This window comes from Pseudophryne corroboree, chromosome 9 (assembly GCF_028390025.1).
Source record: "Pseudophryne corroboree isolate aPseCor3 chromosome 9, aPseCor3.hap2, whole genome shotgun sequence".
Classification (NCBI taxonomy): Eukaryota; Metazoa; Chordata; class Amphibia; order Anura; family Myobatrachidae; genus Pseudophryne; species Pseudophryne corroboree.
This window is the reverse complement of record NC_086452.1, coordinates 142,391,683-142,419,482: the sequence shown is the minus strand read 5'-3', so window position 1 is coordinate 142,419,482 and position 27,800 is coordinate 142,391,683. Positions and strand designations below refer to the sequence as shown.

Below are 27,800 nucleotides of genomic sequence, written 5' to 3'. Positions count from 1 at the left end.
GAGAAAGAATGACATACCTAGAACATAGTCAACAGACTACAACAGAAGATAAACAACAAAAAAACAGGCAGTTATAAATACAGTAGGTGATGTTTGTAAAAGCTGTAGATTTTCAACAGGGTGGGAAAGGTATAGTATGGGCTGCTGGGTTAACCCCTTCACAAATAAGTTGTGGACTTTCTGGCAATACAAGCCATTTTTCAATTAGGTTTCCCACCCTGGTAGAGAAATGTGAATTTAGAAGCACAGTGGAGAGAAACAGAGCTTAGGAAAGAAGAGGCAGCAGAGAGAGAGACAGAAGAGAGAATACAGAGCTACAGAAGTGTTTATTGAGCATGCTACAGAGGTAAGCAGAATACACAAGGTGAAATCAAAAACAACCATCAAACCTCCCAACTTTGTTAGAAAATTAAATTTTAATTGTGCCGCAATCAAACTGGACTGAATTTTACATTTCTAAAGATGTAAAAACTGAACTGATAGAAAATATACATGACCATTTTCCTACATAAACAGAATCTATGGATTTTAAACAAATACATTAGTTTTTTTTTATTATAAAAAAAAAAAATGTACTTGTCTTAAACTAAATTCAAGCTAACTGCTCATTTTATAGATTAGCAGTTTTCTCGATCACAACTGGTAGATTCGCAGCCATGTCTGGAATTCAGGTCTGTTTCTAAATACAAAATATTTTTGAAGATTTTTTTTTTATTATTACAACAGAATATTACAATGCAAGGAAAATTAAGACTAAAGGCACATTAACTTTGGTCCCACCTGGTTGTCAGTTTTCAAAAACTGCCACTATTCTCTTCTTTCGTCAAAGGCTCTCCCTGACATTGTAAAATACATGCACCAGTTTCTGAAATTGCTTGACCAGTCTGCACATGCTCAGAAATCCACAACCATATTCCAAGTAGAATTACAAACAGGAGATGGCAATATATAGTTAAATGCACGTCAGTCATGTCAACTTCAAAAACTACGGAAAATATTCAGCCACAAACAAGACATAACTTTAGTGCCAACATTTAAATGATACGTTTCACAAGAGTATGTACAAAAAGGTTAAGATTATACTACGTATTCTAGAATGTGGCCAAGACATTTTAGGGATCTCCTTCCTTACCTTCTAGAAAAGAACATACAACAATTCTGCAATTTGTTACTAGTACAGAGATCAAAAAATAGATCATGTCTAATTTACAAGGCAAATGCTGACACAATAATAAAAATTTTAAAAAATTCTTCCAAATAAATGAATATTCTGAATAAGAAAAAAACAAAATACAAACAGACAAAATAAAATCTACTCCTGCGTACAAAACTATGATGACTCAAGTTCTGAGCAGGAGGAACCAAAGCTTAACCTTTTTACACATCTCCTGGTGAAAAATGTATTTACTCACATGTAACAATGTGCCCATGTCTATTCACCTGTGTTGTAAAGCGGTAACACTTAGGGGAACAACAACTGTTTTTGTTTTTTTTAAGGCACATGTCCACGTATTTAAACAATAAAATAAAAAGTTAAATGAAGACTTTAAAACACAAATGGCTTCCCTAGCCACACTGGAAAATATGCAGCTAAATGTTAACTGCACTTTAAATCAACTAATGTAATGAACCAAGAAATGATAGAGTGAAGAACAAATCAGACTCTGGTCCCTACTTTTCTGAACAGTCTATTGGTGACAATACACTTAACAATGCAATAAATCCAACGCTCTGCTTTTTGTCTTTTTTTTTTCTTCTTTAAATTGTTGATTTGGAGAAAGAAACTCTCAGATGGTGATTGTCACCAATGTTGTAGTTGTGAAGGTCAATCAATGCCTGTATAGCTTCTTCTACAGTAGACATTTGAAGGAGAGCCATTTTATGGTCTCTGAAAAAGAGAAAAAGAAACAGAAAAACTTAGCAAGATTTAAACCGATTTATTCTTTATAGAGCTCCCACAAATATTTGATGGCCTGTCAATGAGTCAAAAGTTAACTAATAAACTTCCCTTGTAGGGCAATGCTGCACCAATCGAAGGGCATTAGGGCTCCAGAAGATTGGGGGAAAAACTAGGTTAACTCACCATGCAAGCAAAATAGTTTTATTTCTCTACTTTGTGATCAACAAATGGTAAATGCTTCCTTTTGATTGAGACAAGGCAAAATAAAGAAGAAGAAAAAAGAAAAGAAAAGATTTTCACAATAAATCATGTGTATAATATAGATAATATAGGACTTACTGAAAGAATTTGAAAGCTTTGACAGTTCCTCCTGTGTTGGTAAACAATGTTCGCAAATCATCTTCGGTTATAGTTTGCCTAAAAGAGTAACAAACAAAAAAAAATAAGAATTTACTCACCGGTAATTCTATTTCTCGTAGTCCGTAGTGGATGCTGGGAACTCCGTAAGGACCATGGGGAATAGCGGGCTCCGAAGGAGGCAGGGCACTCTAGAAAGATCTTAGACTACCTGGTGTGCACTGGCTCCTCCCACCATGACCCTCCTCCAAGCCTCAGTTAGGTACTGTGCCCGGACGAGCGTACACAATAAGGAAGGATTTTGAATCCCGGGTAAGACTCATACCAGCCACACCAATCACACCGTACAACTCGTGATATGAAACACAGTTAACAGTATGAAACAATAGAGCCTCTCAACAGATGGCTCAACAATAACCCGATTTAGTTAACAATAACTATGTACAAGTATTGCAGATAAACCGCACTTGGGATGGGCGCCCAGCATCCACTACGGACTACGAGAAATAGAATTACCGGTGAGTAAATTCTTATTTTCTCTGACGTCCTAGTGGATGCTGGGAACTCCGTAAGGACCATGGGGATTCAAACGGGCGGGAGAGTGCGGATGACTCTGCAGCACCGAATGAGAGAACTCCAGGTCCTCCTCAGCCAGGGTATCAAATTTATAGAATTTTGCAAACGTGTTTGCCCCTGACCAAGTAGCAGCTCGGCAAAGTTGTAAAGCAGAGACCCCTCGGGCAGCCGCCCAAGATGAGCCCACCTTCCTTGTGGAATGGGCATTGACAGATTTTGGCTGTGGCAGGCCTGCCACAGTATGTGCAAGCTGAATTGTACTACAAATCCAACGAGCAATAGTCTGCTTAGAAGCAGAAGCACCCAGCTTGTTGGGTGCATACAGGATAAACAGCGAGTCAGATTTTCTGACTCCAGCCGTCCTGGAAACATATATTTTCAGGGCCCTGACAACGTCTAGCAACTTGGAGTCCTCCAAATCCTTAGTAGCCGCAGGCACCACAATAGGCTGGTTCAGGTGAAACGCTGACACCACCTTAGGGAGAAACTGGGGACGAGTCCTCAATTCTGCCCTATCCATATGGAAAATCAGATAAGGGCTTTTACATGATAAAGCCGCCAACTCTGACACTCGCCTGGCTGAAGCCAAGGCCAATAACATGACCACTTTCCACGTGAGATATTTCAGATCCACGGTTTTTAGTGGCTCAAACCAATGTGATTTTAAGAAACTCAACATCACGTTGAGATCCCAAGGTGCCGCAGGAGGCACAAATGGGGGCTGAATATGCAGCACTCCTTTCACAAATGTCTGAACTTCAGGTACTGAAGCTAGTTCTTTTTGAAAGAAAATTGACAGAGCCGAGATCTGTACCTTAATGGAGCCCAGTTTTAGGCCCATATTCACTCCTGCTTGCAGGAAATGCAGAAATCGACCTAGTTGAAATTCCTCTGTTGGGGCCTTTTTGGCCTCGCACCATGCAACATATTTCCGCCATATGCGGTGATAATGCTTTGCCGTAACATCTTTCCTGGCTTTAATAAGCGTAGGAATGACTTCCTCCGGAATGCCCTTTTCCTTCAGGATCCGGCGTTCAACCGCCATGCCGTCAAACGCAGCCGCGGTAAGTCTTGGAACAGACAGGGGCCCTGCTGCAGCAGGTCCTGTCTGAGCGGCAGAGACCACGGGTCCTCTGAGATCATCTCTTGAAGTTCCGGGTTCCACGCTCTTCTCGGCCAATCCGGAACCACGAGAATTGTGTTTACTCCTCGCTTTCTTATTATTCTCAATACCTTTGGTATGAGAGGTAGAGGAGGGAACACATAAACTGACCGGTACACCCACGGTGTCACTAGAGCGTCCACAGCTATCGCCTGAGGGTCTCTTGACCTGGCGCAATACTTCTCTAGTTTTTTGTTTAGGCGGGACGCCATCATGTCCACCTGTGGACGACCCCATTGATTTACAATCATTTGGAAGACTTCTGGATGAAGTCCCCACTCTCCCGGGTGGAGGTCGTGCCTGCTGAGAAAGTCTGCTTCCCAGTTGTCCACTCCCGGGATGAACACTGCTGACAGTGCTAGTACATGATTCTCCGCCCATCGGAGAATTTTTGTGGCTTCTGCCATCGCCGTCCTGCTTCTTGTGCCGCCCTGTCGATTCACATGGGCGACTGCCGTGATGTTGTCTGACTGGATCAGCACCGGCTGGTGTAGGAGCAGGGATTTTGCTTGACTTAGGGCATTGTAAATGGCCCTTAGTTCCAGAATATTTATGTGAAGAGCAGTCTCCTGACTTGACCATAGTCCTTGGAAATTTCTTCCCTTTGTGACTGCCCCCCAGCCTCGTAGGCTGGCATCCGTGGTCACCAGGACCCAGTCCTGTATGCCGAATCTGCGGCCCTCCAGAAGATGAGCACTGTGCAGCCACCACAGAAGAGACACCCTGGTTCGTGGAGACAGGGTTATTAAACGATGCATCTGAAGATGCGATCCGGACCACTTGTCCAACAGGTCCCACTGAAAAATTCTGGCATGGAACCTGCCGAATGGAATTGCTTCGTAAGAAGCTACAATCTTTCCCAGGACCCGCGTGCAGTGATGCACCGATACCTGTTTTGGTTTTAGGAGGTCTCTGACTAGAGAAGACAACTCCCTGGCTTTCTCCTCCGGGAGAAACACTTTTTTCTGGGCCGTGTCCAGAATCATTCCCAGGAACATTAGACGTGTCGTGGGGACCAGCTGTGACTTTGGGATATTCAGAATCCAGCCGTGCTGGCTCAGCACTTCCTGAGATAGTGCTACTCCCACTAACAACTGTTCCTTGGATCGTGCCTTTATTAGGAGATCGTCCAAGTATGGGATAATTAAAACTCCCTTTTTTCGAAGGAGTATCATCATTTCCGCCATAACCTTGGTAAATACCCTCGGTGCCGTGGAGAGTCCAAACGGCAGCGTCTGGAATTGGTAATGGCAATCCTGTACCACAAATCTGAGGTACTCCTGGTGAGAATTGTAAATGGGGACATGCAGGTAAGCATCCTTGATGTCCAGGGATACCATGTAATCCCCCTCGTCCAGGCTTGCAATAACCACCCTGAGCGATTCCATCTTGAACTTGAATTTTTTTATGTATGTGTTCAAGGATTTCAAATTTAAAATGGGTCTCACCGAACCGTCCGGTTTCGGCACCACAAATAGTGTGGAATAGTAACCCCGGCCTTGTTAAAGTAGGGGTACCTTGATTATCACCTGCTGGGAATACAGCTTGTGAATCGCTGGTAGCACCGCCTCCCTGTGAGGGAGCAATCGGCAAGGCGGATTTTAGGAAACGGCGGGGTGGAGTCGCCTCGAATTCCAGCCTGTATCCCTGAGATACTATTTGAAGGATCCAGGGATCCACCTGTGAGCGAGCCCACTGATCGCTGAAATTCCTGAGGCGGGCCCCCACCGTACCTGGCTCCGCCTGTGGAGCCCCACCGTCATGCGGCGGACTTGGAAGAGGAAGCGGGGGAGGACTTTTGTTCCTGGGAACCTGCTGTTTGCTGCAGCCTTTTTCCCCTGCCTCTTGACAGAAAAGACCCTCCTTTTCTCCGCTTGTTTTTCTGGGACCGAAAGGACTGAACCTGATAAAATGGCGCCTTCTTAGGCTGTGAGGGGACATGGGGTAAAAATGCTGACTTCCCAGACGTTGCTGTGGAAACTAGGTCGGAGAGACCATCCCCAAATAATTCCTCCCCCTTATAAGGCAAAACTTCCATGTGCCTTTTGGAATCTGCATCTCCAGTCCACTGGCGAGTCCATAAGCATCTCCTAGCAGAGATGGATAATGTACTTACTTTAGATGCCAGCCGGCAGATTTCCCTCTGTGCATCTCTCATCTATAAGACTGAGTCTTTGATATGGTCAATTGTTAGCAGGATCGTGTCTCTGTCTAACGTGTCAATATTTTCTGACAGTTTATCTGACCACGCAGCGGCAGCACTGCACATCCATGCTGACGCAATAGCTGGTCTGAGTATAATGCCTGAGTGTGTATATACAGACTTCAGGATCGCCTCCTGCTTTCTATCAGCAGGTTCCTTAAGGGCGGCCGTATCCTGGGACGGTAGTGCCACCTTTTTAGACAAACGTGTGAGCGCTTTATCCACCCTCGGGGGTGTTTCCCAACGTAACCTATCCTCTGGCGGGAAAGGGAACGCCATTAGTAGCTTCTTAGGAATTACCAATTTCTTATCAGGGGAAGCCCACGCTTCTTCACACACTTCATTTAATTCATCTGACGGGGGAAAAACTACAGGTAGTTTTTTCTCCCCAAACATAATACCCTTTTTTGTGGTACCTGGATGTAAATCAGAAATATTTAACACCTCTTTCATTGCCTCAATCATGCAGTGAATGGCCTTAACGGGCATTAAATTTGACTCATCGTCGTCGACACTGGTGTCAGTATCCGTGTTGACATCTACTTGTGCCACCTGAGATAGCGGGCGTTTCAGAGCCCCTGATGACTTTTGAGACACCTGGACAGGCACGAGCTGAAGACTCGGCTGTCCCACAGTCGGCATGTCGTCAAATTTTTTATGTAAGGAGTCTATACGTGCACTCATTTCCTGCCATAATACCATCCACTCAGGTGTCTGACCCCCAGGGGGTGACATCCCTGCTAAAGGCATCTGCTCCCCCTCCACATCATTATCCTCCTCAAACATGTCGACACAGCCGTACCGACACACTCCACACACACAGGGAATGCTCCAACAGAGGACAGGACCCACGAAAGCCCTTTGGGGGGACAGAGTAAGAGTATGCCAGCACACACCAGAGCGCTATATATATATATATATATACAGGGACTAACCGAGTTATGTCCCTAATAGCTGCTTTTCAATATAATATACTGTATACAGTGCCAATTTTAATGCCCCCCCTCTCTTTTCCCTCTTACTGTACTGTAGAATTGCAGGGAAGAGCCAGGGAGCTTCCTTCCAGCCGAGCTGTGAGGGAAAAATGGCGCCAGTGTGCTGAGGAGATAGGCTCCGCCCATTTTTCGCGGCGTATTCTTCCGCTTTTTATGGGATTCTGGCAGGGGTATTTACCTCATATATAGCCCCAGGGGCTATATATTGAGGTATTTTAGCCAGCCAAGGTGTTTTTATTGCTGCCTCAGGGCGCGCCCTGCACCCTCAGTGACCGGAGTGTGAAGTGTGTATGAGGAGCAATGGCGCACAGCTGCAGTGCTGTGCGCTACCTTGGTGAAGACAGGATGTCTTCATGCCGCCGATTTTCCGGACCATCTTCTTGCTTCTGGCTCTGTAAGGGGGACGGCGGCGCGGCTCCGGGACCGAACATCAAGGCTGGGCCTGCGGTCGATCCATCTGGAGCTAATGGTGTCCAGTAGCCTAAGAAGCCCAATCCGGCTGCAAGCAGGCGAGTTCGCTTCTTCTCCCCTTAGTCCCTCGCTGCAGTGAGCCTGTTGCCAGCAGGTCTCACTGAAAATAACAAATTCTAAGACTATAACTTTCTAAGAGCTCAGAAGAGCCCCTAGTGTGCATCCAACCTCGGCCGGGCACGAAATCTAACTGAGGCTTGGAGGAGGGTCATGGTGGGAGGAGCCAGTGCACACCAGGTAGATCTTTCTAGAGTGCCCAGCCTCCTTCGGAGCCCGCTATTCCCCATGGTCCTTACGGAGTTCCCAGCATCCACTAGGACGTCAGAGAAAAAAAACACGTAAAAAACAGAAAAACACCAATATGGGGTTTCTTATGTACAAATATATAATTATTATTATAGAAAAACTATTTTAGATTTAGAAATCTTGTAATGTAGCAGTTTGTTTCAGTGGAGCAGAAAACAACAACAATGGAAATGTGCTTTACTTACGGAATGTTGGACAAGTGAAGAGTTGCAGACGGTGGGAAGATATTCTGAAAGTTTTTAGAGCCAGGCTTCTTGAAACGATGGAGGGGGGAATTGCCAAAATCTTTGGTTAGCCCTTGATCGTCAAGACCTTCTCGAGGTAGCTGTACTGTTTGATGTTTGGACAATGTAACCCTGATAATCTTTCCATACATCTTCTGTCCATTAAGGTGGCTCATGGCTATAAAGAAATAAGATAGAGTAGGTATTAAAGAAAACAAACAAACAAACCACTCCAAAATATAATTGCTTCATTACATCACATATGTGGCAATGTTATTTAAAGAGATGCTGTTAAATTACTGTAATTTTTTACGTATACTATCTAATTAAAATTACATTACCTAGAGAAAAATATAACATCATTCACGTTTTGGGTTACAAATCAGTTACTAATTTAATCAATGCGTTACATTTATTAAGCACAAACTTTTGAGTGTGTCACAGCAATACCATGCTCCATCAATGTGACCATTACAACATTCCTACTGTGGAGGGGTTTTGGTTTTTGAAACTATGCAAATGGAATTAATGTTCTACACTACTACATATTAATAATGTTTTTCTCAATAAGGGGGAGTATCCCATTAGCTGCAGTCAATTACCATGGCTAATTGTATCTCCGGGCACTATCCTATTAGCCTCGATAAGCCGGTGAAACCAACTCTCCGGAAACAGCCCTGTTTTAATTGAAAACAGTGCTTTTCTACCGAAAATAAACAGGTTTCACTGAACCTGTGTGCAAAATTTTTTTTTTTTTACACAGGATAACCTGTAAAAAAAAGAAAAAAAAGAAAAAAAAAAAAAAGGATCTATGACACATCGGGAAAAATAGTCCAATGTTTCTTCTCAGGTAATTGGATACTACCCCCCCCCCCCTTCCTCCCCAAGTGCTTTACTCCGTTTTAAAAATTAACATGATTCGAACGCAATGTGCAGTTAATAAGGAGATTGAAAGGAAAAAGAAAAATACTTAATAACTTTTTTTTTTGAAAATATATGGAGGAAAGCTCTGAATAGGACTTATTAAGGCAAACAGTGGGATTAAGGGCCTGATTCATTACCATTTGCAAATGTGAGATTGCAAGCAGTGAGCGACTATCGGCAGAATGCGCATGTGCTGCGAACACACTGCACATGCACAAAGGGCAAAATGCGATCGCCTTGTATATGCAGCTTTACTGTAAAGTGAACGCATTTTGATTGACAGGAAGTGACCGTTTGTGGGTGGTAACATGCCATTTGTGGGGAGTGGTTGGGAAGACGCAGGCGTGTCATGGCCATTTTACAGGGCGTGTATCAGACATCATCTGCGAGCGCTGCGTTCAAAAACATGGCGCCCAGTGCGACTGAATTCTTATTGATTTGAGTATGCTTGGGTCAGCCGCAAATGTCGATGGCATCCTTTTTATGTGTATGCATTGTGAATCTGCTAATTCCTACACAGATTTGCAAATGCATCGGTGGGCGTCTTTCCACATGCAAAATAGCAGATTTGTGAACATCGCTATCTCACCCTCAATGGCGATCCGTAATGAATTAGGCCCTAAATCAGTATTTTAGCTCGAAAAGACATTTGTGCATAAGTTCATGTTTCGGAGAACGGCTTGAGGTCATTGTTCAAAAGAAAGTCTGCTATACACCTTATGTTAACGCTCACTTTAATTATATCCATACTGGTTAAACTTCCAGAAAACCATCTAACATGCGGCAGGAGCAGTAAATCAACTAAAGGCCCCCATACACAGGCCCAACTTGTCCAAAGGACAAGTCGGACTCACTCTCCTTTGAAGCTCCCCAGCAGCTCCCCGGGAGGGCTTCATACGATTTGGCACTTGATGTATTACTTTGTACATGCGATAAATCGCATGCGATTTATCGCATGTAAAGGGCTTCCGGGAGCTACCAGTGGGGAACAGGTTGCGGTAGCGGCAGAATGCAGATTTCCAAACTCCTATTCAAATAAATGGGCGACCTCTCTCAGCCAATCAGCGGCTGCCCATTCATTTGAACAGGAGTCTTGAAATCTCCTGGCTACCTCAGCCTCTCTCTCCAGCGGTGGGAGGATTGGGAGGGTCATGGAGGCGCAGAGCAGGGAGAGCGCGTCTCCTGCCCCGCGCTTCTACGCTCTGAAGACTATAGGTGTGTGCCAGCAGTGCGGCCCACCAGCACACACCTACGGCCCTGATCAGATGCGATACATTGCTGGTGCTAAAAAGCACCCGCGATGTGTCACTGATGCATCGGATTCCGATAGATCATATGTGCTGCACATATGATCTCAAGGCTCTGATCAGATGCGCACGACCCCATCTGTCGGAATCAGATGAAAACAGGTAAAATCGGACCTGTGTATGGGAGCCTTAATACTCTTCATTTCTCCACTTAAACCTATTCCTCATATGCAAGAATGGAAATTTTAAAAATAATCTTATTACCACGAAAACCTAAATGCAGCAAACACCACAATAATCATTAGTGGAAGTCAGCTTACGGATACATCGTGTTACTGACCTCTTGAAAAAGGAACTTGCACATTCCCTTAAACAGAGGGCAAAGGTACTCACAGAACATTGTTTTACTGAGTTGGGTATGGGAAGCTGGCGGCCAGGATCTGGCGGTCGGCATACCGGCTGGCGGCATTGCCAGTGGACGAGATTCCGGCGTCTGTATCCTAACCGCTGGGATCTCGACTGCCAGCAATGTAACTACATCCCGTTTTATTAGCTTTCATTGCAAGAGAAAGCACAAAGCTCTCTAAAAAATAAAATCTGTGCATTCTTGGTATGTGAAGTCCACAACAGCACATCACCACAAACTGAGGTGAAATCTCTAAAGGGTGTATCCAATTACCCGGGGTAAATTACCGCGGATAATTTTATCCCTGGGGGCTATCCATCTAGACATAAGCTGGCGAGAGTCGTGGCTTTTAAGAGATTTTGTTTTACCCTCCTCAGGCAGGAGAAAAGGTAATATCTCACTGTGTGTACACACCTTAAGTGTGACTTGTCCTTACACTAACAAGGTTCCATATTTACATTTTGGCTTTTGCAACTGACTGTAAGAGGACAATTCAACAGCTAGCTATGGCCACAAGTTGCCGGTATAGAAGCCTTTTCTCTGGCGACTTGCTGTACCAGATTCTTGGTAATGTACGTATCTGTCACACTGCCAAGAATTGAATTGCCCCCTAACCGTTGATATTGAATAAAAGATATTTTTAAAAAAAACATGACATTTTTCTACTGGCAGGTAAATCACAAAGGTAAAAATGTTCTCATATAAAACTAAATGGTTATGACAGTTGTGCTTTAACTCCCTTTATGCAAGAAGATATTTCTTACCCAGTTGTGACTGGTTGCCATCAGCCATTTGTATAAGAGCACTGTCTTTCTTATTATATAAAATCTTCACACGCTGCACATCTCCATAAACACCTTATAGTAAGATTCACAGAAAAATAATGCAAAGAGTTTAAATAGTAAATAAGTCTTTTTATGAACTGAATTAGATTTGAAAGATCAAATGAAACAACCAGACACCAAAAGTACCATTCAACCAATCCTAACATTCACAAGAATGAAAAGCAGATTAAGATCTTGAACAGTGAATTTGGATAAGAAAATATTTGATATACCCTCAAAGCTATGTGAATGACAAAAAACAAAACAAAAAAACAAATGAACATGCAAAATAAAATCCACATGCATTAAACAAAACAAAAAACCCACAAAATTAGAAAAGTGACTGTAATGAGTTTTAAAGAAGATAACAATGATAAAAGTAAAAGAAGGGAAAATAACAAAAGCAGAAGATAAAATAATTACTCAAATTTACGCCAAAGTGCTAGCTACAAATAAAAAAATTAAGGTGAAATTAAAATGAAATTAATAATAAAAGTATAGTGCTAACAATAACATACCGAAGAGGGTAAACAGACTTTGGGGCGAAACCATCTTTAGAAGGAGAGAAGAGCAAGCAGCGTAAGACAAGAAGAGAGAAGAGTCGAGGAAGAGCGGAGATGAACAGATCATCCATAACGAAGGGTGGTTCCCGTAGAATGGTGAAGGTGGTCATGGATCATGGTTCAAGGCAGTTAATTGGGGCAAGTTGGTCCGAGGAACACATTGTTCAAGCCAAGAAGCATGAACACAGGGATTGAGGGAAGGTGAGGACAGACACAGAAGATGGGGAAAGGTTGTACAGCAGTATTTGGAAAACATTAAGAAACAGGAGGAACACAACACAAAGGGAGGGTAAAAAGGCGGAGAGGGTTGGAAGATGATTTAGAACAAAAAAAAAAAAAGTGGGGAGAAAATAAAATAAAAGGTCAGTACAAAGGATATGCAGGAATTTGGTCAGAAAAAAATGGTTGGCTTATGCACTGTACAAGAAAAACTAAAATGTAGTCATCCAAGACAACAATGGGAAATCACATTCATATCAAAGTACACAATACTAACTTGGTTTAACACAGGGAGGGCATGCAGTAGAAACAATCTAGGTTTCACATTTCACTGCATAAAGCATGGTTGGCTTTGAAATGCATAGGAAGTCTCGAGTGGATGGCTGGCTGGCTGATCATTTAAACATGCAAAATTAAATAAGCCTTGTAGTAAATGTGACCAATGCTTACCATAGTTGGCACAGAAATGAATAGCAATTTCTAGAATAGAGATAGTCAACTTAGGCAGAAGTGCATCAAATTGCCTACCTTTACTCAAGAAACTAGCAATACATGAAACAAAAAAATAAAATTAAAATAAAACCAGCCACCAACAAATCCAGGTTATCAAACTTCCCACATTTCATACCAGTATACACAGCATCCAAACAGAAATGAAGGAAGAGAGCAAAAATGGCAATATCGGGAGAGGAAAGACAGGTTTCAGAAAAAGAGAGAAAGATACAGCATTAGAGAAGTTTAGAGAATAGGCCCAGGTTACTGCAAAGAATAAGAGATTACTAAGACAGGAAGAGAGCTTCATCAAAATCTTTGGGAGAACCTTGAAAGAAAAATGCATTAGAGTAGTTGACACAAATTGGGAGATTTGTAGAAATAAAATACAAAAAAAAAAAAAAAGCAAAATGGCGCATGTAATGAAGAATCAAATTATAGCACGTGGAACAGCATAAAAACAAAATACACACAAAGACATTCCGAAAACAAGACTGCTCTATTTTTCTGGGCAAGATAATAGAAGCTAATGCGTAAAGAATGGGGTTTACTGCAATGAATTAAATACCTTGGTACAATGTCTTTTTCGAGAAATTAGCATACAGAATTACTCCCGGATAAATATGGCAGCTTGGTGACAAGATAGCATGAACTACCCACAATCTATATGCCATGGTACTCCATTTACTGCAAGAAACTCCACTTCCCGTTACACAGGTCAAGTTTGATTATTGTAGTTACTGGTTTGTTAATTAGAAACCAGTGTCTACTTTCTATAGTTTTCATTTGTTCTCCACACATTCAGCTTTTACCATATTAGCAGTTATACATGTATTGTATTTAACCAAATAAAAAAAGGTTAAAGCACGAAGACGTATTATAAATCAAAATAATGTTGGTGGGGAATAAAAAGTAACATTAAAAACTGTGTTTAGAACTATGTATACACAACATGAATTTGTTTCACTGACCTCTTCATTCAAGTTGCTTACAAGGAGAACCGTGTTGCCTCCTTGTGTGACGCCATGCATACCAACACGACCCGCAGCAGCGGCAGCTGCTGCTGCAGCAGCATTTGGTATTCCTAGAGGACTCAATGCGCCAGGAACTGCTGCAAAAAGGAAATAAACTAAGTCAGAAAAAAGTTTGCTAGAATATATTCACCATTAACATGATCATAGTCACTGCTGGAGGAACAAAGAAATAGCTTCATTATTTTACCACATAGCACAAATTAGTAAGAGAACATATGGAGAATCTACAATAATAGTATTACTGCTATTCCCAATGTACCACCTTCTTTAGCCCTTGGTGTCCTAGTGGTAAACCTACAAGCAAGCCAATGAATGTCCTGAAATATCCAATACCACCCAGGACACACGATTTCTATATTTGAGATGACCAAAATCAGGTAGAATAAAGTATTAAAGATGCTAAAGTTGAGAGCTCAGTTTTACGCTATGCAGTCCTGCGAACAGGATAGCGCTCCTAACATATGGTTTCCATATTTTGATTAGATGCTGCAGATGACATGCGGGGACTGTTACATGGCACTTTGTGGGTCTTCTTACAGCCAGCAAAATCTAATTTCATAACGCGTTAATTATTCTTTCAAAATAAAACTGAACTGACAATCCCTTTTTATTATGCGTCAAGCTTTTATATCATCCCATAACTGGATAGGCTATGTATTTCACACTGCAAAGTGTTTATATGACAAAATAACAACAGTAACCAGCATTTCATTAAAGACAAGCAGATGAGACGATTGGTAAAATTACAATAAAATTCAGCTATAGACAGGGGGTGAAGGTGCTTCTATTTGGGCTCTGAACTACAGGCTGATATAGACTTTTAAGAGTACATTAAGGCATTACATATCAGATATTAAGAACTGGAAGGTCTTCGAAACTGGTTAAGTTATATCTGGATTGTTTACAAGATGAGCAACTAGAAAGTCATCCCTTGCAAACATTTTCCAGTCCTATAGCTTTACTGAATCTTCCATACCTTCTACTGAAAGACTTACAGTATTAATGCCACATGCTTTATTCTAACAAATATACGACTACATAGATCATGTATAGCACTTAGTTATGTAAAGATCACAAGGTGAAGAATCACTGTTTAAAACTAGCTGTCACAAGGTATCAGATGTGAGTATTTCCAGATGCACAGGACAGTCTGCATAAATTCAATTATTTATATGAGCAGAACCAAGATACCATATTAGGTATGGAAGAGAGCTACAGCTACACAAAACAGCATCTCACTGCACAACAGACAAGGACAATTTAATTGAGATCATAAACATTAGCTTAGAGAAACAATCCATATTGGGTGAGCATGCTGTAAACGATCTATATATAAAATGTTCTTTATACCAGTACCCTAATGTGCACTGATTGTAAAACAGAGAAATAATACCTAGAAGTGAAGTCTCCTTAGCAAACGCTGCAGCAATAGCTGGATCTAATGCAGGCTGCCCGTCTCCAGATGGAAGGTCTGGCCGTGTATAGTCGCGACTTTTGTCATTGTTGTACTTTACATTTAAATTCACCAGCTTAGAAAAGTCAATCCGAAGGGTACAGCATGCATTATAGATATTTTGACCATCTAATGCCTGCAAAGAATAACACCAGTTTAGAAATGTGAAATCCACCAAGTATTATACAATCTGCAACGGTAGCCATGTGTAATCTGACCCAACTAACACAATTCTATTACTGCAAAATAATTTGCAATAATGATCCACAATGACCATTACATATCTGCTCACTGAAATGGTTACTTATATTACCACAGAAGAAAATAAGATTTTACTTACCGGTAAATCTATTTCTCGTAGTCCGTAGTGGATGCTGGGGACTCCGTAAGGACCATGGGGAATCGACGGGCTCCGCAAAAGACATGGGCACTTTAAGAAAGAATTTAGATTCTGGTGTGCTCTGGCTCCTCCCTCTATGTTCCTCCTCCAGACCTCAGTTAGAGAAACTGTGCCCGGAAGAGCTGACCGTACAAGGAAAGGATTTTGGGAATCCAGGGTAAGACTCATACCAGCCACACCGTATAACTTGTGATAACTTTACCCGGTTAACAGTATGAACAATCACAGAGCATCAGATAAACTCCGATGCAACTATAACATAACCCTTATTTAAGCAATAACTATATACAAGCATTGAAGAAGAAGTCCGCACTTGGGACGGGCGCCCAGCATCCACTACGGACTACGAGAAATAGATTTACCGGTAAGTAAAATCTTATTTTCTCTAACGTCCTAGTGGATGCTGGGGACTCAGTTAGGACCATGGGGATTATACCAAAGCTCCCAAACGGGCGGGAGAGTGCGGATGACTCTGCAGCACCGAATGAGCAAACACAAGGTCCTCCTCAGCCAGGGTATCAAACTTGTAGAACTTTGCAAAGGTGTTTGAACCTGACCCAAGTAGCCGCTCGGCAAAGCTGTAATGCCGAGACCCCTCGGGCAGCCGCCTAAGAAGAGCCCACCTTCCTTGTGGAATGGGCCTTAACTGATTTAGGCAGCGGCAACCCAGCCGCAGAATGAGCCTGCTGAATCGTGTTACAGATCCAGCGAGCAATAGTTTGCTTTGAAGCAGTCGCCCCAAGCTTGTTGGAAGCATACAGGATAAACAAAGATTCTGTTTTCCTGACCTTAGTCGTTCTGGCTACATAAACCTTCAAAGCCCCGACTACATCCTGTGACTCGGAATCATCCAAGTCAGTAGTAGCCACAGGCACCACAATAGGTTGGTTTATATGAAAGGATGAAACCACTTTCGGCAGAAATTGTGGGCGGGTCCGCAATTCTGCTCTATCCGCATGGAAAACCAGATAAGGGCTTTTATGTGACAAAGCCGCCAATTCTGACACATGCCTAGCCGAAGCCAAGGCTAATAGCATGACCACCTTCCACGTGAGATATATTACTTCCACCGTTTTGAGTGGTTCAAACCAGTGTGATTTCAGGAAACTCAACACCACGTTAAGATCCCAAGGTGCCACTGGAGGCACAAAAGGGGGCTGAATATGCAGCACTCCCTTTACAAACGTCTGAACTTCAGGCAGAGAAGCCAATTCTTTTTGAAAGAAAATGGATAAGGCCAAAATCTGAACCTTAATGGAACCCAATTTAAGGCCCAAAGTCACTCCCGACTGTAGGAAGTGAAGGAAAAGGCCCAGCTGGAATTCCTCCGTAAGGGCATTCCTGGCCTCACACCAAGCAACATATTTTCGCCATATACGGTGATAATGTTGAGCCGTCACATCCTTCCTAGCCTCTATCAGCGTAGGAATGACCTCATCCGGAATGCCTTTTTCTGCTAGGATCCGACGTTCAACCCCCATGCCTTCAAACGCAGCCGCGGTAAGTCTTGGAACAGACAGGGCCCCTGTTGCACAAGTCCTGTCCTAGAGGCAGAGGTCACGGGTCCTCTGTGAGCATTTCTTGCAGATCTGGATACCAAGTCCTTCTTGGCCGATCCGGAACAAAGAGTATTGTTCTCACTCCTCTTTTCCTTATGATTCTCAGCACCTTGGGTATGAGAGGAAGAGGAGGAAATACATAGACCGACGGGAACACCCACGGTGTCACCAGTGCGTCCACAGCTATCGCCTGAGGGTCTCTTGACCTGGCGCAATATCTCTGCAGCTTTTTGTTGAGGCGGGATGCCATCATGTCCACCTGTGGCAGTTCCCACCGACTTGCAATCTGCATGAAGACTTCTTGATGAAGTCCCCACTCTCCCGGGTGGAGGTCGTGCCTGCTGAGGAAGTCTGCTTCCCAGTTGTCCACTCCCGGAATGAACACTGCTGACCGTGCGCTTACGTGATTCTCAACCCAGCGAAGAATTCTGGTGGCTCTACCATCGCCACCCTGCTCCTTGTGCCGCCTTGGCGGTTTACATGAGCCACTGCGGTGATATTGTCTGACTGAATCAGAACCGGTTGATCGCGAAGCAGGGACTCCGCTTGACGTAGGGCGTTGTGTATGGCCCTTAGTTCCAGGATGTTGATGTGAAGGCAAGTCTCCTGACTTGACCACAGCCCTTGGAAATTTCTTCCCTGTGTGACTGCCCCCCACCCTCGGAGGCTTGCATCCGTGGTCACCAGGACCCAGTCCTGAATGCCGAATCTGCGACCTTCGAGAAGGTGAGCACTCTGCAGCCACCACAGGAGAGACACCCTGGCCCTGGGGGATAGGGTGATTAACCGATACATCTGAAGATGTGATCCGGACCACTTGTCCAGTAAGTCCCATTGGAAGGTCCTCGCATGGAACCTGCCGAACGGAATGGCCTCGTATGATGCCACCATCCTTCCCAGGACTCGAGTGCAGTGATGCACTGACACCTGTTTTGGTTTTAATAGATTCCTGACCAGTGTCACGAGCTCCTGAGCTCTCTCTATCGGGAGATAAACCCTTTTCTGGTCTGTGTCTAGGATCATACCTAGGAGAGGCAGATGAGCTGTAGGAACCAACTGCGACTTTGGAATATATAGAATCCAGCCGTGTTGCCGTTACACTTCCAGAGAAAGTGATACGCTGTTCAGCAACTGCTCTCTTGATCTCGCTTTTATGAGGAGATCGTCCAAGTACGTGATAATAGTGACACCTTGCTTCAGCAGGAGCACCATCATTTCCGCCATTACCTTGGTGAATATTCTCGGGGCCGTGGAGAGACCAAACGGCAACGTCTGAAATTGGTAATGACAATCCCGTACCGCAATTCTGAGGTACGCCTGATGAGGTGGATAAATGGGGACATGAAGGTATGCATCCTATATGTCCCGAGTCACCATAAAATCTCCCCCTTTCAGGCTTGCAATGACCGCTCTTAGCGATTCCATCTTGAACTTGAACCTTTTCAGGTATATGTTCACGGATTTTAAATTCAATATGGGTCTGACCGAACCGTCTGGTTTCGGGACTACAACATGGTCGAATAATAACCCCCTCCTTGTTGAAGGAGGGGAACCTTGACCACCACCAGTTGAAGATACAATTTGTGAATTGCAGTTAACACGGTTTTCCTCTCGTGGGGGGAAGCCGGGAGGGCCGTCGGTGAGGGGGCATCTTCTCAAAGTCCAGCTTGTATCCCTGAGACACAATATCTATTGCCCAGCGATCTAACAGGGAGTGAACCCACTTGTGGCTGAACTTACGAAGGCGTGCCCCCACCGGGCCTAGCTCCGCCTGTGGAGCACCAGCGACATGCGGTGGATTTTGTAGAGGCCGGGGAGGACTTCTGTTCCTGGGAACTAGCTGTGTTGTGCAGCTTCTTTCCTCTGCCCCCGCCTCTGGCAAGAAAGGACGCACCTCGGACTTTCTTGTTTCTTTGTTCGAAAGGCTGCATTTGATAATGTCGTGCTTTCCTAGACTGTGCAGGAATATAAGGCAAAATATCAGAATTACCAGCTATAGCTGTGGAGACCAGGTCCGAGAACCCTTCTCCACACAATCCTCAGCCTTCCATATGCCTCTTAAGTCGGCCTCATCTGTCCATTGCATATTCTACAGGACACGTCAAGCAGAAATCGACATAGCTTTGACTCTAGGACCCAGTATACTCATGTCTCTTTGGGCATGTTTTGTATATATATATATATATATATATATATCTCTCTCTTAAGACAGCATCTTTAATATATATATATATATATATCTATATATACATATATAATATATATATATATATATATATATATATATATATATATATATATACACACACACATACATACTGGGGTCTCAATCTCTGCTGATAAGGTACCTGTCCACGCTGCCACAGCGCTATAAACCCATGTCGACACAATCGCCGGTCTGAGTAGTGTACCAGAATGTGCACGCTATCTGCAGGATCCCTGAGAATAGCTGTTACGTCAGGGCTACCTTTTGGGCAAACTTGACACCCTAGGGGAAGATTCCCATCATATCCTGGCCCTAGTGGGGAAAGGATACTGCCTGAGAATTCTTTGTGGGAAACTGCAGTCTCTTGTCTGGAGATTCCCGCTCTTTTTCATCATGAGAGGAGGGAAATTTACCTCAGCTTTCTTCCCCTTAAACATGTGTACCCTTGTGTCAGGGACAGATGAGTCATCAGTGATATGCAAATCATCTTTAATTACAATAATCATATATTGAATACTTTTCTGCCATTTTGGCTGTAACTTTGCATTATCGTAGTCGACACTGGAGTCAAACTCCGTGTCGATATCAGTGTCTATTATTTTGGATAGTGAGCATTGAGAGACTCTGAAGGTCTCTGCGACATAGGGACAGACATGGGTAGATTTCCTGTCTGTTCTCTAATCTTTTGTGCAATAAATTCACCTTAGCACTTAATTACATATATCCAAACAGGTGTCGGCGTTGTCGACGGAGACACCCTCTCACACACATATTTGCTCCAACTCCTCCTTAGGGGAGCCTTTTACCTCAGACATGTCGACACACACGTACCGACACACCACACACTCAGGGAATGCTCATCTGAAGACAATTCCCCCATAAGGCCCTTTGGAGAGACAGAGAGAGAGTATGCCAGCACACACCCCAGCGCTATTAACCCAGGAATAACACAGTAACTTAATGTTAACCCAGTAGCTGCTGTTTATATTGATTTTTGTGCCTAATTATGTGCCCCCCCCCCCCCCCCCCCCCCTCTCTTTTTACCCTCTTCTACCGTGTAACTGCAGGGGAGAGACTGGGGAGCTTCCGCTCAGCGGTGCTGTGAAAAAAAACATGGCGCTGGTGAGTGCTGAGGAAGAAGCCCCGCCCCCTCGACGGCGGGCTTCTGTCCCGCTTTCATGTACAATTTTGGCGGGGGCTCATACATATATACAGTGCCCAACTGTATATTATGCAAACTTTTGCCAAAGAGGTCTCTAATTGCTGCCCAGGGCGGCGCCCCCCCCCCCCCCCCCTGCACCCTTACAGTGACCGGAGTATGTGGGTGTAGTGTGGGAGCAATGGCGCACAGCTGCAGTGCTGTGCGCTACCTCATATGAAGACTGGAGTCTTCTGCCGCCGATTTCGAAGTCTTCTTGCTTCTTTCACCCGGCTTCTGTCTTCCGGCTCTGCAAGGGGTACGGCGGCGCGGCTCCGGGATCGGACGACAAAGGGTGAGATCCTGTGTACGATCCCTCTGGAGCTAATGGTGTCCAGTAGCCTAAGAAGCAGGACCTATCTTCAGAGAGTAGGGCTGCTTCTCTCCCCTCAGTCCCACGATGCAGGCAGTCTGTTGCCAGCAGAGCTCCCTGAAAAAATAAAAAACCTAACAAAATACTTTCTTATAGCAAGCTCAGGAGAGCTCACTAAGTAGCACCCAGCTCGTCCGGGCACAGATTCAAACTGAGGTCTGGAGGAGGGACATAGAGGGAGGAGCCAGAGCACACCAGAATCTAAATTCTTTCTTAAAGTGCCCATGTCTCCTGCGGAGCCCGTCTATTCCCCATGGTCCTTACGGAGTCCCCAGCATCCACTAGGACGTTAGAGAAAATTTGATAAGCTTTACGCACCAGTTTAGCTTGCTGTGCATTAGTCGGGTCTCCATACTGTAGCAGTGCTTGGAACTGATTGTTTTTTGTAAATGTGATTATCTTCAACACGGTTCCAAACTTTGAAAATATCTATAGGTCAAAATAAATAAAAAAAATTAACACATTTTTAATTAATAAAAACCATCATGAAAACACCCAGGATTGCTCGTTTTACAAACCTGGTGAAGGACATCAAGTGTGACAGGGTAGTACATGTTGTCAATAATTATTCTCAGCACTGGACTCTGAGCAGAAGTTACTGTGGTCTCGCTTCCTGCGGTGCTGCCCACACTGGAATTTGTCGCCTGCACGGCAGATACAGCCTGAAGCACTGCTTGGGCCCGCTGAAATAGAAACAAAGCAAACCCAACTTAGCTGTGGTCAGGAAGGAAAGTGGTGCTTTTAAAAGCAGAATAAAAATGGGAGAATTTGAACAGATGTATTATGGAAGGAAAAAAAAAAAAGACTTTAAAACACAAATATCTTTTTTAACCACCTCTAGATTGTAGTGGGCTATCTACTAAACGTTGGTTGGAGCCAACCCCCCCCCCCCCAACCATAGATCGTGGATTTTCGCAGCACCTATGTGTTTCTGTGCGGTATAGGGTAATTTACCAAACGGTAAAAACAGGCTATATTTGGATAGCCCAATAATCACCATCAGGCAATAAAAGCCTATTTGCCGTGCAGTAAATTACTGCGGGTAACAGGATACCTCCCTATGTCCGATGCATCCGCTGATTTTTCTCTTCTTTTTTGTTTTGTTTATTTATGCTTTTTTGGGGGGTTAAAAAACGTTTGAAAAAAAGTTTAATATATTTTAATGAAAATGTCTTCCATTTTATTATCAGGTTTTTAAAAATAACCTCCTGCACGAATATAACTTATATAACAGACTTGCGTGCACTATGGTGTTTTGTACCTGGAGCCTAATGACCACATCAGACCCTACATCAGCAGTAGTGCCTTCACCTTTGCAGATCCATTAGTAAAGGACCTGGATCACACTTTTTGTAAAAGCAAAGAGACATTCACACTACTGTTCGGCAAATACAGCCCACGAGTACATTTTGTGTCCACAAAGTCCATTCTAAAAGCTCTCATAATAAACACGTCTACCTGCATTATAGAATTATGTCCTTTTGCTGGAAGGTTTCTTAAATAATTTGGAACCCAACTGGCCAGACACTAGGTAATAAATCATTTTATACTCTGGGCACCTAGAAAAACGTTGTCTCTTAATTTGTACAGAAAGGATTCATAAACAATTCCCATACAAAAAAAAAAAAAAAAAAAAAAAAACAGACTATTGTGGGATGACATTCCAGTGTTTAATGATGTGATGGTTTAAAAAAGAAATAAAAATAAAACGAATTGATTTGGAGAATTTATTTACAAACTTAGAGGACTGCAAATGATTAAATGAAAACGAAGCATGTGGTGGACAATTATTTCAAGATACCACTAATAATTACCGTATTTTTCGGACCATAAGACGCACTTTTTCTCCCCAAAAATGTGGGGGGAAAAGTACATGCGTCTTATGGTCCGAATAGAGCAATAAAGACCTTATGGAGCGCTCTCAATGCGCTGGGTGGGAGCGCACTGGGTGGGAGAGGCAGCAGTTATCGGGTGCGGGTAGCGGCGGGTCCTGTCTGCTGCTGCTGCTTTGCCGTCATCTCAGAGCTCGTCATCTGAGAGCGCCGGCATCACGTGACTCCTCCGCTCCCTCCCCTCACCTCCTCCGATTCCTTCCTCAGAGTAGAGTGCTTTGGGCAGCGTAAACTGACAGGCTGTGACAGGCAATAAAGTGAGTCCCCCCGCTCTCCCCCCACCTCACCTCTTCCTTTCTCAGAGCCTGTAAAGCTGATGTCTGTGTCTACAGTATAGATTGTAAGCTTGCAGCAGGGCCCTCTTACCTCCAAGTCTGTCTGTTGTTACCCAATTTGTTTTATCTCTGTTTACAATTGTAAAGCGCAAAGGAATTTGCTGCGCTATATAAGACAATGTAACAGAATCTATTTGGTTCAGAATATTTTTTTTCCCTGTTTTCCTCCTCTAAAAACTAGGTGCGTCTTATGGTCAGGTGCGTCTTATGGTCCGAAAAATACGGTAACTTTGGTTGTTCGTTTGACCACATAAACTGACTTCTAGTTTAATGTCATTCTTCTAGGATTGAGATCTAGAAGAAAATCACTACATGGGAGGTCAGACCAACACATACTTATTTCTAAATCTTACAATCCCATCATAAATAAAGGGAACATGTGTGGGATTCTTGTAAATGGAAGAAACCTTTCACATATCTCCAGGTGCACATCACTTGTGTGAAAATTGCACTGTTGGTCAGCAGTAATTACTCTACTATATGATTTTTAAAACTATAAACCTTACATACCTGGTTGAGTGCACTGTCCGTTTTCAGTTCTTTATGGTTAGAGTACTGAATATAAATTGGCTGATTACGTAAGTGAGGTGTCAGTGAAGTATAATAATTAACCATTGTGGCAGCTGCTTCTTCTGTTGCCATTTCCAAAAATGCCTACAACATACCATAATAATTCAGATAAAGAAGAAAAGTTAGTATAAAAAATAAAAATACATTCCATATTTATAGTCACAAGAATGCATTTGAGAATGTGAATTTAACATTGAATATCAGTTAACAATGCCAATACAGGTTGAGTATCCCTTATCCAAAATGCTTGGGCCCAGACGTATTTTGGATATCGGATTTTTCCGTATTTTGGAATAATTGCATACTATAATGAGATATCATGGTGATGGGACCTAAATCTAAGCACAGAATGCATTTATGTTACATATACACCTTATACACACAGCCTGATGGTCATTTTAGAGAATATTTTTTATAACTTTGTGCATTAAACAATGTGTGTACATTCACACAATTCATTTATGTTTCATATATACACCTTATACACACAGCCTGAAGGTCATTTAATACAATATTTTTAATAACTTTGTGTATTAAACAAAGTTTGTGTACATTGAGCCATCAAAAAACAAAGGTTTCACTATCTCAGTCTCATTCAAAAAAGTCCGTATTTCGGAATATTCCGTATTTCGGAATATTTGGATATGGGATACTCAACCTGTATATGCCAAAAATGGCTGACCATACGTGCTTTTTATGTGCTTGAAGACAGGGCTGTGGAGTAGAAGGCACTTGTGGGAAGAGTCAGAGTGGGGAGAACAGACACAGATACCAGATTAAGGACGGTATTCAAAATTAGCCGCGGTAATTTACCACAGCTAATTGACCCGTCCGGATCTAGACAATTGTTGGATAGTTATTGGAGATTTTGTTTCGCCTGTCTGAGGCAAATTAAGTAAAAGCAGCAATAATTAGCCATATTAGCCCCTTTTTTAGTTTATGAAAACACATAGGAGCCAGGATAAGTCCCCAGAACTTTGTGTTTTTTCACAAAATAAACAAAAAACAGTAAGTGACATGCCACCACCACTATCGTACGCAAGTAGCATGGTGAGCCACCTAATTCACATAGCATCTCAGTATGATTATTGCAACATGCACAGCCTAGGTTGGGGTGGGGATCCCGGTGGTCAGCAAACAGATTCCGTCCGCCAGAGGGGAAAGCACAACAAAGCCCCTTGCAGGCTCGCTGTGTTTGCCACGCTGCAGGCTTGGTGGCTTGCTGCACTCACGAGTGGGAATAGCCCTGGGCCCTCTGCCGACCCAGATCCCGGCGTCAGTATGCTGATTGCCGGGATCTCGACTGCCGGGAACCTGACTACATCCCCACAACCTACAGTAACAGGAGAGAGAAAATGAAGGACAGTAAAAATAGAGGAGGAACAAAAGAGAAATGAAGAGAAGATAGAAAAAAGAGGGGAGTATGAAATTGTAACATAAAGCTCCAATAAAGGATGCATGTGCAAAAACATTATGTATATAAAAGAATGTACAAGTTTATTAAGCATCAGATGCTGACTCTACACCTTCTGCTCCACTGGAGGGTCTAAACTCGCCTTAGGGCACCTGCGTTACAGCTAAGGTTTGACAGGTGTACCGCACCCAGTGAAACTCCCCACCTGCCACATGTACCCGGAGCAGGAAATAAGAATTTACTCACCGGTAATTCTATTTCTCGTAGTCCGTAGTGGATGCTGGGACTCCGTAAGGACCATGGGGAATAGCGGCTCCGCAGGAGACTGGGCACAACTATAAAGAAAGCTTTAGACTACTGGTGTGCACTGGCTCCTCCCACTATGACCCTCCTCCAGACTTCAGTTAGGATACTGTGCCCGGAAGAGCTGACACAAGAAGGAAGGATTTTGAATCCCGGGTAAGACTCATACCAGCCACACCAATCACACCGTATAACTCGTGATACAATACCCAGTTAACAGTATGATAACAACTGAGCCTCTCAACAGATGGCTCAACAATAACCCTTTAGTTAGGCAATAACTATATACAAGTATTGCAGACAATCCGCACTTGGGATGGGCGCCCAGCATCCACTACGGACTACGAGAAATAGAATTACCGGTGAGTAAATTCTTATTTTCTCTAACGTCCTAAGTGGATGCTGGGACTCCGTAAGGACCATGGGGATTATACCAAAGCTCCCAAACGGGCGGGAGAGTGCGGATGACTCTGCAGCACCGAATGGGCAAACTCTAGGTCCTCCTCAGCCAGGGTGTCAAACTTGTAGAATTTAGCAACCGTGTTTGACCCCGACCAAGTAGCTGCTCGGCAAAGTTGTAGAGCCGAGACCCCTCGGGCAGCCGCCCAAGAAGAGCCCACCTTCCTCGTGGAATGGGCTTTTACTGATTTAGGATGCGGCAGTCCAGCCGCAGAATGTGCAAGCTGAATCGTACTACAGATCCAGCGAGCAATAGTCTGCTTTGAAGCAGGTGCACCCAACTTGTTGGGCGCATACAGGATAAACAGCGAGTCAGTCTTTCTGACTCCCGCCGTCCTGGAAACATAAATTTTCAGGGCCCTGACTACGTCCACCAACTTGGAAGCCTCCAAGTCATTAGAAGCCGCAGGCACCACGATAGGTTGGTTCAGATGAAAGGCTGATACCACCTTAGGGAGAAATTGGGGACGAGTCCTCAATTCTGCCCTATCCAGATGGAAAATCAGATAAGGGGTTTAACAAGACAAAGCCGCCAATTCTGATACACGCCTGGCCGAAGCCAAGGCCAACAACATGACCACTTTCCACGTGAGATATTTCAATTCCACGGTTTTCAGTGGCTCAAACCAATGTGATTTTAGGAAATTCAACACCACGTTGAGATCCCAAGGTGCCACTGGAGGCACAAAAGGGGGCTGAACATGCAGCACTCCCTTAACAAAAGTTTGAACTTCAGGTAGAGAAGCCAGTTCTCTCTGGAAGAAAATCGATAGAGCCGAAATCTGGACCTTAATGGAACCCAATTTTAGGCCCATAGTCACCCCTGACTGTTGGAAGTGCAGGAAACGGCCCAGCTGAAATTCCTCCGTTGGGGCCTTCCTGGCCTCACACCACGCAACATATTTTCGCCATATGCGGTGATAATGGTTTGCGGTTACTTCTTTCCTAGCTTTAATCAGCGTAGGAATGACTTCCTCCGGAATGCCCTTTTCCTTCAGGATCCGGTGTTCAAGCGCCATGCCGTCAAACGCAGCAAGTCTTGGAACAGACAGGGCCCCTGCTGCAGCAGGTCCTGTCTGAGCGGCAGAGGCCATGGGTCCTCTGAGATAATTTCTTGAAGTTCCGGGTACCAAGCTCTTCTTGGCCAATCCGGAACAATGAGTATAGTCCTTACTCCTCTTCTCCTTATTATCCTCAGTACCTTTGGTATGAGAGGAAGAGGAGGGAACACATAAACCGACCGGTACACCCACGGTGTCACTAGAGCGTCCACAGCTATCGCCTGAGGGTCTCTCGACCTGGCGCAATATCTTTCTAGCTTTTTGTTTAGGCGGGACGCCATCATGTCCACCTGTGGCCTTTCCCAACGGTTTACAATCATTTGGAAGACTTCTGGATGAAGTCCCCACTCTCACGGGTGGAGGTCGTGCCTGCTGAGGAAGTCTGCTTCCCAGTTGTCCACTCCCGGAATGAACACTGCTGACAGTGCTAACACGTGATTTTCCGCCCATCGGAGAATCCTTGTGGCTTCTGCCATCGCCGTCCTGCTTCTCGTGCCGCCCTGCCGGTTTACATGGGCGACCGCCGTGATGTTGTCTGACTGGATCAGTACCGGCTGGTTTTGAAGCAGGGGTTTTGCCTGACTTAGGGCATTGTAAATGGCCCTCAGTTCCAGAATATTTATGTGCAGGGAAGTCTCCTGACTTGCCCATAGTCCTTGGAAGTTTCTTCCCTG

The 27,800-nt window shown here is 43.9% G+C and overlaps 1 protein-coding gene across 1 annotated transcript in view; it reads right to left on the bottom strand.

Moving 5' to 3' along the window:
- Positions 1-307: 307 nt before the first annotated feature.
- Positions 308-27,800, bottom strand: part of PTBP2 (polypyrimidine tract binding protein 2) — a 189,292-nt gene continuing 161,799 nt past the window's right edge. Inside the window, exons 5-14 of the mRNA XM_063939843.1 lie at positions 23,830-23,973; positions 21,611-21,775; positions 21,411-21,521; positions 15,297-15,492; positions 13,841-13,980; positions 12,114-12,147; positions 11,536-11,628; positions 8,156-8,372; positions 2,240-2,317; positions 308-1,888 (exon numbers count right to left, since the gene is read on the bottom strand). Of these exons, the coding sequence (XP_063795913.1) occupies positions 1,759-1,888; positions 2,240-2,317; positions 8,156-8,372; positions 11,536-11,628; positions 12,114-12,147; positions 13,841-13,980; positions 15,297-15,492; positions 21,411-21,521; positions 21,611-21,775; positions 23,830-23,973 (1,308 nt within the window). The 3' untranslated portion in view covers positions 308-1,758. The remainder of the gene's footprint in view (positions 1,889-2,239; positions 2,318-8,155; positions 8,373-11,535; positions 11,629-12,113; positions 12,148-13,840; positions 13,981-15,296; positions 15,493-21,410; positions 21,522-21,610; positions 21,776-23,829; positions 23,974-27,800) is intronic.